Source organism: Orycteropus afer, unplaced genomic scaffold, assembly GCF_000298275.1.
Source record: "Orycteropus afer afer isolate SDZICR_OR568_19922 unplaced genomic scaffold, OryAfe1.0 scaffold00005, whole genome shotgun sequence".
Lineage (NCBI taxonomy): Eukaryota > Metazoa > Chordata > Mammalia > Tubulidentata > Orycteropodidae > Orycteropus > Orycteropus afer.
This window is the reverse complement of record NW_006921592.1, coordinates 19677395-19691163: the sequence shown is the minus strand read 5'-3', so window position 1 is coordinate 19691163 and position 13769 is coordinate 19677395. Positions and strand designations below refer to the sequence as shown.

The 13769-nt window shown below is 37.0% G+C and overlaps 1 protein-coding gene across 1 annotated transcript in view; it reads left to right on the top strand.

The window, feature by feature from the left end:
- Nucleotides 1–339: 339 nt before the first annotated feature.
- GKAP1 (G kinase anchoring protein 1) overlaps nucleotides 340–13769 on the top strand; it is a 112469-nt gene continuing 99039 nt past the window's right edge. The window contains exons 1-2 of the mRNA XM_007938894.2: nucleotides 340–555; nucleotides 3052–3195. Of these exons, the coding sequence (XP_007937085.1) occupies nucleotides 340–555; nucleotides 3052–3195 (360 nt within the window). The remainder of the gene's footprint in view (nucleotides 556–3051; nucleotides 3196–13769) is intronic.

Sequence of the window (13769 nt, the reverse complement as noted above, 5' to 3'; positions counted from 1 at the left end):
CACTTGACTGCTAACCAGAAGGCTGGCGGTTCAAACCCACCAGCCACTCCTCGGAAGGAAGATGGGGCAATCTACTTCCGTAGTGGTACTGCCTCGGAAACCCAAGGAGGGGTTGCTATGAGTCGGGTCCGACTCGACAGCACATAACAAGTTTAAAAGTATGTTATTGCCAACAGGACTGTGGTTATGAATCCAAATATACCAAGTCCAGTGTCAGGAGAAGTGGTTGCTTTCGAACCCAGAACAGATTTTATTGAACATGTTTATTCATTTGCCTCCTCTCTTCCCTCTCCTCAGGAATTATTCTTGACAGAAGTGTTTTAAAACAAAATCTTTACAATGGCCTCAGCAGTACTTAGTTCTGTTCCCACTACTGCTTCTCGTTTTGCCCTGTTACAAGTGGATAGTGGCAGTGGTTCTGATTCTGAGCCTGGAAAAGGCAAAGGACGTAATACTGGAAAATCTCAAGCTTTGGGAAGTAAATCAACTACAAATGAGAAAAAGAGAGAGAAAAGAAGAAGAAAAAAGGAACAGCAACAGAGTGAAGCAAATGAGGTAACAATTACTTGTTAAATGTCTGCTTTCCAAGTAGACTGTAAGTATCATGAGGACAGTTACTATTTTGTTCACCCATGTAACCATAGTACCTGGTCCACAGTACTTGGTAAATTATTCAAATGAATGGATGGAAATTTTTGTGTATTTAAAGTCAAATGTAATGAACAATTTTAAAACGTCTTATTTTTTTAGTTATGGGCGTTTACGTGCTCATTCCAAAAAAATTCTGAAAAATATTAAAAGGAAACAAAGATCATTTGTGGATCTACCTAAAGATATAACCAATTAATATTTTGGTATGTGTTTTCTTCACATCTGTTTAAGTTTATTCATATGAGTATATTCGTATTTAATAAAAATGGGATTATATAATAAACCATTCTACAACTTTTTAAAAAATAGCCCTGTGCAGTTTTCCATAATAATAAACAAAGATCTGCATTATTGTAAATGAATGCACAGTATTAATTATATGGTTGTATTATACTTTATTTAATTGAACCCTTATGATAAACATTTTTCTCATTTTTTACTATTATGAAAAATCTTATGACTAGCCTTGAACATACATTTTTATGCATTCGATGGTCAAGCCTTGGTGGCATACTGGTTAAATGCTCAGATGCTAAGTGAAAGGTTGACAGTTTGAACCCACCGCCACTTTACAGGAGAAAGATATGGCTGTCTGCTTCAGTAAAGATCAGCTGCCTTGGAAACTCTTTGGGCCATCCTACTCTGTCCTGTAGGCTTGCTGTAAGTCAGAATTGACTCAGTGGCTGTGGTTTTGATTTGTTTTTTGTTTTTTAGAGTAGTAAATGCATGACAGACCCTTTTCCCCTAGACATTGTTAGCATGAGTTACATGACTGATATTTAATGTGCCCTTTGTCTTTAAAAGAAACATTGAAAAACAACTCTAGCATATGAATAACAACTCTAATACATATTTTCAAGACTAAAAAAAAATGAGGAGCAATCAAATATATAATGAACTTCTTCAATATCATTTAATGAGAGAAGAAATAAAAGTCCTGTTATTATCCCATATTCGTTTTATAATGTCCCGAGACTTAGAAAAAAAGCCTTTTCAATTTAAGCTAATTACATTTCCATCACGATTGCTTTCTAAACATCTTTTTAAAATTTTTTCCCCTCAAAGAGTAACTTTAAAATGATTTTCCCTGACAGATCACCTTTTAGAAGTCTAATCTTTCACAACTTTTGATTGCCTACCATTTTCTTTTTGGAATTAAAGGTACCAAGGGAACAGAAAATAAGGTAATAGTGGAGTTTACATTAGAGACTAAAGAAGTGTGTAACAGTGAGCACAAAGGATATCACCTTTCCACTTCCACAGCTGTAGTTCTACCAGTCCCTACCCAACCAACACACTGCCATAGAGTTGATACTAACTCAGCAACTCTATAGGGTACAGTAAGACATGCCCCATCTGTTTTCTAAGGTTGTAAATCTTTTCTGACGCCAACTGCCACAGCTGCCACAGCTGTCTTCCATGGAGTGGCTGATGGGTTGGAATTGCTGACTTTTTGGATAGCAGCTGAATGCTTTAACTACTGCACCACCAGAGCTCCTTAAAACCAGTTGCCATTGAGTCAGTCCTGGCTCATAGCAACACCACGTGTGCAGAGTAGAATCCATAGGGTTTTCAAGGCTGTGACCTTTCAGAAGCAGATTACCAAGCTTTTCATCCAAGACGCCTCTGGTTGGGTTCAAACTATCAACCTTTTGGCTAGCAGCTTAGCGCAAACCATTTGCACCACCCAGAGATTTCTTACTATAAAGCAGCAGTCTGCCTGGCAGTGCTTTACATCCAGCGGCATCCCTTTCTGTATATGTCTTTTCTCCAGCATAAACCAGCTGCTTTTAAAGTAGTTTGTATCTTATCACTCCCACCTTTCAGAACAGTGTAGTGATTATCAGCCTCTCAGTATTTTTCTCTATTGTTTGCAGTACTGTATTTCCAGTTATTCTCACTGTTGACAGTAGATTGGCCTGTATAGTTTTAATTCATTATGTTTTGTGGACAAGGCCCTGTGCTTTTTGGACTAACAAATAATTGCTGGAATTGTGTAGGCTGTGCTTAAACTTTAAAATTTTTAAGAATAACTTTTATCTTTTTGACTAATTATTTGCATTTTAAAATACACATTTTTCCATTTACTAATCCTATAAACTTCTTCTCTTTATTAAGAAGGAATAATTAAAATGTTTGTATAATATTGTACAACCCATTCTCACCTTATTGATCATTTCCTTTATCAGTCTACCAAATGCTGGAATGATAAATGTTCTCAAGGATTACAAAACACACAAACATCAACTTTATTTCAGTTGATGGAGTTAGCATAAAGGAATTTGGAGTAGTATTTAGAAGTATTAAAATATCACTGATTTTTTTTTTTTAATTTTAAGTTCTAAAATGTTATCACAGGAACGGTAAACAAATTTTATACATTTTTTGTTTGTTTTGTAGCTTAGAAATCTTGCTTTTAAGAAAATTCCCCAGAAATCCTCTCATGCCGTTTGTAACACTCAACATGAACTTTCATTGTGCAACTCAGTACAGAAGGATTTAAGAGAAGAAAATTGGCAAGAGTGGAGACAAAGAGATGAGCAGGTACAGTTAAGTAAATCAAATTAGCTTGATAATGTTTTTTCAGTGAATTTAAGCATTTTTAAGATGACATTGCATCAGAATCCTTGTCGCCAGCATTCTGCAGAGCTGTTTTTATTGGATTAAGGCATACCTGCTTGCTACTTTTAATAAGAGATTCTGTTTATCTACTGAAAAGCAGATTGTACGTTTATTATTTTTTGTTAGTTTTGGCAATTCATAGCAGTTATTTCCTAGGTTTGTTGTCTGAAGGAAAATTTGAGATAAATTTTGCAGATAAAATTGACGTAGCTATGAAACACCAAACTAAAATCAAGAGAGGCATAAGTTGTGTCCCTGAAACAAGTAGAACAGAAGAGCTAGGAAAGATAATATTGATAAAACTTTTCCTAAGCTAAAGACTTGAATCTGAGCTTGAAAGAATTAAAGCCAACTTTAAATATTTTTTAAAGTTTTTAATATTAATAAGGAATAATAAGGTAATATTATAAATGTATATGGGAGGAGCTCTAGTGGCGTAATGCCTAAGGCATTTGACCGCTAACTAGAAGGCTGGCGGTTCAAACCCACCAGCCACTCCTTGGAAGGAAGGTTGGGCAATCTACTTCCATGGTGATACTGCCTTGGAAACCCAAGGCGGGGTAACAAGTTGGTAACTATCCAACTTGACGGCACATAACACCACCACCACCACCAGCAGCCACTGAGTTGGATCCGATTCATAGCGACCCCTCTTTGGGTTTCTGAGGCAGTATCATTACAAAAGTAGATTGCCCAACCTTCCTTTGAGGAGTGATTGGTGGGTTTGAACCACCAGCCTTCTGGTTCGCAGTCAAGTGCCTTAGGCACTTCGCTACCAGAGCTACCGACTCAACAGCAGTAGGGGATAAATGTATATACAGAAGAAAATACATTGCCTGTAAACCAAAAAGGGGGAAAAAACACCATTGCCATTGAGTTGATTATGACTGATAGCAACCCTCTTGGTCACAGTAGAACTGCCCCATAGGGTTTCCAAGGGTGTAATCTTTGCTGAAGCAGACTGCCGCATCTTTTTCCTACAAAGTGGTTGAAGGTTCAAACCGCTGACATTTTGATTAGCAGCCAAAATTGAGCTGGCCACTTTAAATACCACAGTTAAAGTGTTAGGACTAAGAATTTCACAACAGGCATGATGTCACTTGTGTGAAAAATATACTCTTAGATCTGTGAGGGCTCAGAAAGCATATCATCCTTTCTGTAAATTTTCTGAGATGTGCTCCTGCCAGTGTCTTAGTTTGGGTGTCTGGAGGAGCAAAACCAGTGAGATATATGTAAAAATACTCAGAGACTGAGAGCTATATAGGTGGAGAGGGAGATTGATTTACACACACACACACACACACACAGATTTGATGGAGATTGAGATTGACTTACTTCATAGGATTTGCTCACGCAGTTGCAGGGCTGGCAGGTCCAAATTCACAGATCAGGTGGCAGATCAGAGATTCTGCAAGCTGAAGTCCCAAGATCCATAGGTCAGGCTATGAAGAGTGAAGGGTCAAAAAAGAGAACTCTGCCAGAATATCCATTTATATTCTGGAGGCAGACCACATCCCTAACGAAACTCCTCTTTCAAGTGATTGGTTAATCACATCATTGGAGGTGATGACACTATACTACCTAATAGAACAGCAGCCAGTCCAATGTATGGCCAAACCGCTGGGTGTCATAGCCTAGTCAAGTTAACACATAAAATTAACAATCACAAAAGATAAATCTAAATACAGAGTACAGCAATTAGAAAATACTAGTGGTGTGCATTGAAGCTAGTTCAATTTTAAAAAAAACAACTCACTGCCATTGAGTCAAATCCAATTCATAGTGACCCCTATTGCGTTTCCAAAGCTGTAAATCTTTACAGAGGTAGATCACCCTATCTTCCTTCCACGGAGCAGCTGGTGGGTTTGAACTGCTGACTTTCTGGGTGGCAGCCAAATGACTTATCCACTATGGCACCAGAGCTCTTTAGTTCAGTATGTTGTTGTTGTTGTTATGTGCCGTCAAGTCGGCCCTGACTCATAGCGACCCCCCCTTGGGTTTCTGAGGCAGTATTACTATGGAAGTAGATTGCCTAACCTTCCTTCCAAGGAGTGGCTGGTAGGTTTGAACTGCCAGCCTTCTGGTTAGCAGTCAAGTTCCTTAGACTCTGCGCTATCAGAGCTCCTTAGTTTAGTATAGAATTAACTAAATAGTGGTTGTAAATGTAGTTTTAAAGAGACCATAACCTATTTGAAGAGTCTGAAATGAAATCCTGTCTATTGATAAAAAAATTAGGAAGAAGGGAGTAAATAGGTCAGAGGAGTCAATAAATATTTTAAATTTTTTCATGTTGATAAATAGTACTAAGTACAATTTTTAAAATTTACAGAGAGCTAATTTTATAAATCACTTCACATAGCAAAAGATAGAAAGCACAGGAAATCTCAAGGAAACCTTTGAGATAAGATATGGAAAAGGGTAATAGTTAAATAATTCATTCTATCAATAAATATAAATGGTTGGACTTACTCCTTAAAAGAGAAACTGTCTGAATGATAGTTTGGTCTTAATTCTATTATTTTTCTCAACATTAAATATTTTGGTATTTTGATCCTGGAAAGATAGAGTCAGGGTATTTGATAGACTGTTGATTTTGCTGAGTTATGCCACCTATGCTACTAGAAGTTGCAGAGAAAATATGTACTGTATTATTAGTGTCTTAAAAAAATCTTATAATCTCATTTTTTATTTTAAAACCTTGTATCTATCCCAGCATACCTCACTGTGGAAAAGCAGTTTTATACTCTGACCCATTTATTTGCATAGATAGATACATACACCAAAAGATGTGCATGTTTTATACTTTGAAGGGTACATTTTGTGGTATTTCGTGAAGCATGTCTCAAAAAAGCTATTTTTAAGAAAGATATATAGGTCATGGCTGTGATTTGATTGTAGTCACAATTTTCACTATTTCTTGTTATTACTCACCAACAAGTTATTATTAAAATGAATTAAGATCAAGAGACATATTACTCACCAACAAGTGTTGCCTGTGAATAAATCTCTGTGTAGATGTTTGTTTTGGTTACTTAGTGCCACTCTAACCGAAAAATACCACAAGTGGGTGGCTTGAACAAACAGGAATTTATTCTCTTACAGTTTGGAGGCTAGAAGTACGAGTTCAAAGTGCCAAGCTCGAGGGGCTGGGTGAAAGTCCCTCAACCTTGGGATCCAGCTCTGCCTCCTGCTCTCAGCCTACTGAAACTGGAGGCTTTTCTTCACTCAGGCAGCTGCTGGCTGCTGAGGCTAGCAATCACAGTGTTGACAAGTAAAAAGGCACAGTCCCGGTATTACCAAACAACATGGCAGGCCACTAATTCAAGTCCAGAAAAAAAATCTCAAGATCAGCAGGGCATGGCAGGCTACTGAACAGCAACTTGGCTACATGCAGGGTTCAGCATGCCTAAAAGCTCAAGACCTACCTTCCTTAAAGTTGCTTCTTGTATACTGGAAGCAGACCACTTCCCTAAAGCAGCTGTTCAGCTGCTTGTGGCAGATTCCACCATGGAGTTAATTGCCAGTCTCATTTGGGGAATACTACATCCAGCTGCGCAGCCACTCAAACTCAAGCCCAGCAAAGTTGACGTATAACCAAAACTACCACAATGTTGTTCAGGTATAGCCTCTTTTATTTACAATGCATTGATATTACTGATTCTAGTGTACTTTTTTGTAAGTCTATATCTTATTTTAAAAATAATTAACTGAATAGCTTTGGGACATTGCAGTCAATGTCATGAAACAAAATGTGTATGAACTGCTTTATGCAAATGAATTTCCTCTGTAAACGTTCACCCAAATCACAATAAAAATTTTAAAAAATAAATAATTAACTGAATAGAAAAGTCTCTTCTCATGGGTTTCCAGTGAAAAACAGACCAACTTTTATTATATTTTTCTTCCTCTTATTGTATTGATTCAAACTCCACACACCATTGGTTTTGTTCAACTCTAAAGTGAAATATCTGCTAAACTCAATTGCCATCGAGTTGGATCCGACTCACAGCGACCCTTTCTTGGGTTTCCAAGGCAGTATCACTATGGAAGTGAATTGTCCAACCTTCCTTCCGAGGAGTGGCTGGTGGGTAGCATGTGCATAATAGTAATTGCTCTTTCAGGTGGCATCCTCCAGTCCATTTGATAAAGCACTTTTGCCAGTAACTTGTTCTTTTTCTTTTGTGAGTGTGATATTTGTCATTAACTTTGTGCCTGATACAGTAAGTCTCGGCAATAGTTTGATTGCTACCTTGTTTCCCTATAAGGAGTACAGATTCAAATAAATCCTCTGTGATTTTTGACTCTTTTTTTTTTTTAGCAACAAAATTCATCACTTTTGTGCTGGAAAGCATTCCTTGTTGCTTGTTCTGGAAAGACTTACTAGAAAGGTGCTTTGTTTGAACATGATACAAAAACTGTGATGTCTTTAGGCCACTGATCTGACCATTGTTCATAGCAAATGAAGCTAGTAGTGAACAGATTGATGACTCAATAAATCAAAATTTGAAATATCTATTATCTTAATTTTCTCTTTATATTTTTTTCAGCTGCTTATGTGGCATGTACTCTTGTCCTAACAATAGATTTATATTCTGTATTCACTGTGTTGATCTTGTTCATTTTTAAGTTTGTGATATTTTTATGAGTTGCATTATTTCTAGTTACGTTTTCATTACTACTTTAAAATCTTAAGTGAATCATTGAACCATATTTATTACTTAGAGATAAATATATGACAAAAATATAGACTTAATAATTGTAAACAATACTCAAAAGACATGAAAATACATTAGCTGAGATAACTTGAACTGATAATAAGATGCAGTTATTATAGAACTTTGGCAACCTTTAAAATCATAGTGTTCAATAAGAATATCAGAAAATTTCTAGGAAAATAATTATACCTTCCAAATTAGTTAGTTACTGCCTCCTTTCCCCAATTTGCAGCTCTTAATTTCCATATATTATATATATGTATATATATACACATACACCTACATACATACATACATGCGGTTCAAACCCACCAGGCATTTTGACTGCTAACCAGAAGGCTGGCAGTTCAAACCTACCAGCCACTCCTTGGAAGGAAGATGGGCAATCTACTTCCGTAGTGATACTGCCTCGGAAACCCAAGGAGGTGTCGCTATGAGTTGGGTGTTATGTTATGGCACATAACAACAGCAACAACAAAATTAGTAGAAAATACGGGATCCATTCTCTGAAAAACACTAGATTAGAGGATCACAAGACACTGCAACTGTGCCTAGTCAGTTGGCTGCAAATGGTAGATGTTTTCAGAATGATATTCTGTGTTTCACGATACTGAGATTTCCATAATAGCCAAACACATTTCATTTGGAATTTACTTTGCTTGGGTTTAAAATAGTAAAAGTTTTTGAACTATGTAGTTACAAATTTTTTGTTACATCTAGTTCCAAAATATTTACTGCCCTTCAGGTTTTTCATTGCTCCATCTTACTCATTGATCAGAAACTCACAATTGATCACAAACTCTTGAGCTATAGGTTTGCTTAAATAAGGGGGAAAAAAAAGTAATAGATGGAAGTAGGAGGCAATGAAAGAAGCTAGGAGGTAGAGCATCTGAAGTACTTTATCTTGGGCCCATGTTAAGTATCTTCTTCAATTCTGTAGGTGTTTGAGTGCCAGCTACTTCCTCTTTTTTTCCTTTCCTCCTCCTCTTAAAGGTACAGAGAAAATGACTGTAAGTAACTCAGTTTATAAACTATATTTATAGCAGTCTTAAGATAACATTTAGAGAACTTGGAATCATGTTTTCTTTCTCTTTCCCGATATTTTAGTCTTTGTATTTATTACCATTCTTCCTTTACCTGGGATCAAAAATCTTATCTTTAATTCATTCTTCTTTTCTGATTTTCAGTGTTGCAAAACTTGATGCATATTTCCTAAGATAATAGCTTCATTATTTTTTAGACTGCTACTTTTTGGTCCAGGTTCCTGCCTGAGATCACATTAATTCTAGTTTCTCATTCTTCTGATATTCCAGTTTATTTCTTATATTAGTGTTCCTTTTTAGCTGCCCTGAGTCCCTCATTTTTAAGGAATAGACTCTAATGCTACCTGATTCTACCATACCTAAGAAAGCTTTTTCCTCAGCATTCTCTAACATAGGGGAAGGGATTTCTCATTTACTGTATATCTGATTACTGCTGCTCTTGTGCCAGAGAGGCACTGTGTGAGGTATTTGACATATGCTTTAAATTTGCAGAACTGTATGCAAGATTGGTGTTCTATTTCCTTTTTACTTATTGAGTAAACTGAGATTTGCAGAGATTGCATAAGTTGCCCAAAGTCACATGTAACATTAGATGGTATCTAACCAACCAACCAGTCCACTGCCATCAAGTCAATTCTGACTTACAATGACCCTCATTGGCTTTCCAAGGATGTAAATCTTTACAGGAGTAGATTGCTTCATTTTCCTCCCACAGAGCAGCTGGTAAGTTTGAACCTGCCAGCCTTCTGATTAGCAGCCAAATGCCTTATCCACTGTACCACCAGAGCACCTTATATAGATGGTATAGAAATGTAAATGATCCATTTCCAAAATCACACAAAGCCTGTGTTTTTTCCAATTCTCTGCCTTTACCTTGTAAAATTCACCTTCTATCAGGATGGTTTCCCATGGGTATACCGTAATATATACTTAATATATCTTTGTTCATGTGACTCTTTTATCCTGAAATTCTTCTCTTCCTCTCTATACCTATCCAGATTATATCTGTTCTTCATGATTAGCTTAAATTCATTTCTGTATGCTTCTCTGAATTCTATTTATCTTTTTTTCCCTCAACTTTTATAGTACTTTTAATGTCTTACTCTCTTTCTTGTAACTCATATATGTTAGACTTACGTCCCTAAGTGGAGTAGAAATTCTCTAAGGAAAAAAGCCAAGTTGATGCTGCTGCTAAAATCCTGTAGGCAGGGCACAGCACATAGAAGGCTTCCAAAAAATCCATGTTGGTTGATTGATCACATAGTGACCTTTTTGGAAGATTTGTTCTAGTTTTCAGAAGTTTAAATTGAAACTTAAGCCATCTTTTTCTCTTTGTACTTCCTTGTATATTAGCTTATCTGAATATTTAAAAGGTAAATATAAGTTTTAAACTGCTACAGTTAGAAGAATAAAATGCTGGGAAGAACCATATTTTTTACCTTAGAAGTTTCATTTCATTCAATTTTCATCATGCTATTAAAATTAGCAACCTCAATTTTAAAGTTCTATAAGTTAGTATGAAAAAGAATAATGACATTTTGCAAGACTCTCAGCTGTCTAGCCTACTATGCCTACAAACTTATTTTTGGAACACCAGTCAGAATATGAGACAAATTGGGAATAATTTTAAATGCCCTTTCCACAAATACTAAATTATTATTAACGTGGAATAAAAGTTTAGTGATATATTGAGACAACTTTGTTCAGAATAAGCTTACATAGTTTGGTTGACTTTTCCTATGTTAGACTGACTTTGCTTTATTTATAATGAAACATTGCACTCTGTTTCCTTTGGGCTTAGGTGAGAAATTGGTAACTTTATTTTTGTACAACTGACATGAATCCAATTTTTTAGCCATATAACTATATATTGCTTGCTTTTGAATACCCCTTTATTTAGTAAATTATCTATTTTTTCCTGCTCATTACTAATTCAGATTGGATTAACTTCTCGTTTCTTTTCAGATATTCATAGAATATGGACAATTTACTCTGGGCTTTATTGGATTTTCTAGTGCTATAAGGCACTTGACTGCTAATCAGAAGGCTGGCGGTTCAAACCTACCAGCCACTCTTTGGAAGGAAGATGGGGCAGTCTACTTCTGTAGTGATACTGCCTTGGAAACCCAAGGAGGGGTCGTTATGAGTTGGGTCCAACTTAATAGCACATAACAACAACATATACTCTTATTTGCCACACTTTTTATTTTAATTTCAGTTTTAATTGAGTTAACTGATGTTTTCTGTGGTAAGCCTAATCTTTCTTTCTTACTATGTTAGTATAGAATTAGATGAGATACTTTCAAAGGCATAACTTTGATTAGGAATGAAAGGTTTAGTTTATGGTATCCATTGTTAACATTTCTCTAGTTTTCAATTATCGCTTGAAGTAGATCAAACCCCCCCGGTTTGTTTTTTTTTTCCTTTTTATTGTGATTTGAGTGAAAGTTTACAGAGCAGTTTCATTTTCCATACAGTGGTTCATACACATTTTGTTATATAACATTGCTTGCAGTCCCCGTAATGTAAAAGCTGGCTTCCCACTTTCTCCCTGTGGTTACCTTTCCCCTGTGTCCACCTTTCCCATACATTCCTGCCCTCTGAGCTATCTCCCTGTGTACCTGCTGCCCTTCTGTTCTCCCATGGTTGATTGTTGTAAGGAGTGTACCTACCTGGTATAAATGTTCACATTATACACTGTCTTTTGTTTGGCTAGAAGTCATGGGAATGAGTTCAATTCCAGTCCTGAATGGTGAGTACAGGCCATAGTTTCTGGAGTTTCACCAGTATCTAATAGACCAGTAAATCTGGTCTTTTTTATTGTTTTTATGTTTTGGTCCACATTTTTTCTCCTACTCTATCCAGGGTCTCCTATACTGATCCCTTTCTGACTGGTTGACAGTGGTAGCCAGGCACCCTGTAGCTCTTCTGGTGTCAGAGTCATGTAGGCGGAGGTTTGCATGGTCCACTAGTCTCTTGGACTAGTGGTTTCCATGCATCTTTGGTTTAGATCACCCCATTTTGGAGCTGGTTTTTGTTTTAGTTAAGCAGCAGAAGCTGACCTTGATTAAATTAGGCAAAAATAATTTGTTGGAGGGATACTGAGTGATTTCACAGTGCTGAATTAAGAACTAAGCAACTATGTCTTGAAAAGATGAGGACTAAAGGCAAGATCTAGTAAATCTCATTTTAGAGAGCTACCATCAGGTGATTGAATCCTACTTACTTTTTATTTGCTTTCAAAATTTAATTCCTAAGTCTTAGTTATCTAGTGCTGCTATAACAGAAGTACCACAAGTGGAAAGCTTTAACAAACAGAAACTTACTTCTTCACAGTTTAGGAGGCTAGAGTTAGAGGCAGTGGCTTTAGGGGATGGCTTTCTTTGTTTCTTCAGCTTTTGCTTCCTGGTTTCTTGGAGATCTATCTTGCCATCTCTGCTTCCTTCCTTGCTTGCTTATGTTTAATCTCTTAAAAAGAGATTGACTCAAGGTTTAGGCAAAATGGCAGACTAGGCAGAAAGACTGCACCAACCCTCTTCAACAAAGAAAAGGGAAACCAATTAACACAGACACAGAAGATAATCTTGTACCCCTGAGCCTTGAAGGGAAGGATGTAGAAGTGGACTAAACCCCAACTAGCAGAAGAATTTGCGTGAAAATACCAAAAAAGGAGACATATGGAGCTGTGGTCTGGTAGCGATCCTGATGGCACAGACAGCTTGGAGATTCCCAAGTGGTGGTAGGACCTAAGAATTAACCTAAAAATCACCCTGCTAGCCGGGGACTGCATGGAGGACTGTGTATGGTGGCTGGGGAACAAACAGAGAAGGTGAAGAGAAAGGTGGGCCAAACTGTGTACTTCTGCTGGTCCGGAGGGCACCGCCATTTTGAAGGTTTAAAAAGCGACTTGACTATTTTGGATATTTAAAGAGACAGCGCTCTCACATATTGCTGGGGCTTAAGAACACGTTCTGCTTTCTAGCAACCCCAAGGACACTCAGGGCCTGCAAGACTGAAAAGGAACGACATTCCTCTTGTTACTCTTACACCCCATACCCACTTGGTGAATGGAGGTGTGGCCATCCCCCTTATTCTTAATCTTCCCCTACCAGGTCCTAGTTTTCAGCATTTTTTCTTTTCTTTGTGCCTAGTTGAAATTTTTTTATTTTTTAAATTTAAGGTTTTTTTTTTTTCTTTTCCCCCTTTTTTCTCATGATTAACCCCTTCCTTGTTTGTCTTTTTACATTTTTCCCATTTTTTTCTTCATTTATTATTCACCTTCCCTACTTTTTTTTTCTTAGTATCTGCAGATATTGCAGGTTTTCTTGGTTTTTCTTCTTTTTTTCCCTTTTTCCTTTTTTTGGTTACTGTTCTTGTATGATTACACGGTGTGTTTCTCGTCCATGGGCTTTTAGTTTTTGGTGGTTATTCAGTTGTAATTTGTGTCTAACTGAATGGGAGACAACAACAGTCCCTATAAGACACAACTACACCCACACCTCCTGCAACTTCACTTACTGAGTGAGAGCCACTACCTCCTTCTCCACTAGCGGGCCAACGATAAAAAAACACCAACAAGAGCTTGAATCACCATTGGCTGCTCTTCACAAACAGTTAACAGAGATCTAAATACAACAGTGCCATGATGCCTCGGAAACAACAGACCATCACAGTCCACACAAAGAAGCAGGATAAAGTGGTAGAAACAAGGGAGCAGGATACAGACCCAGAACATATC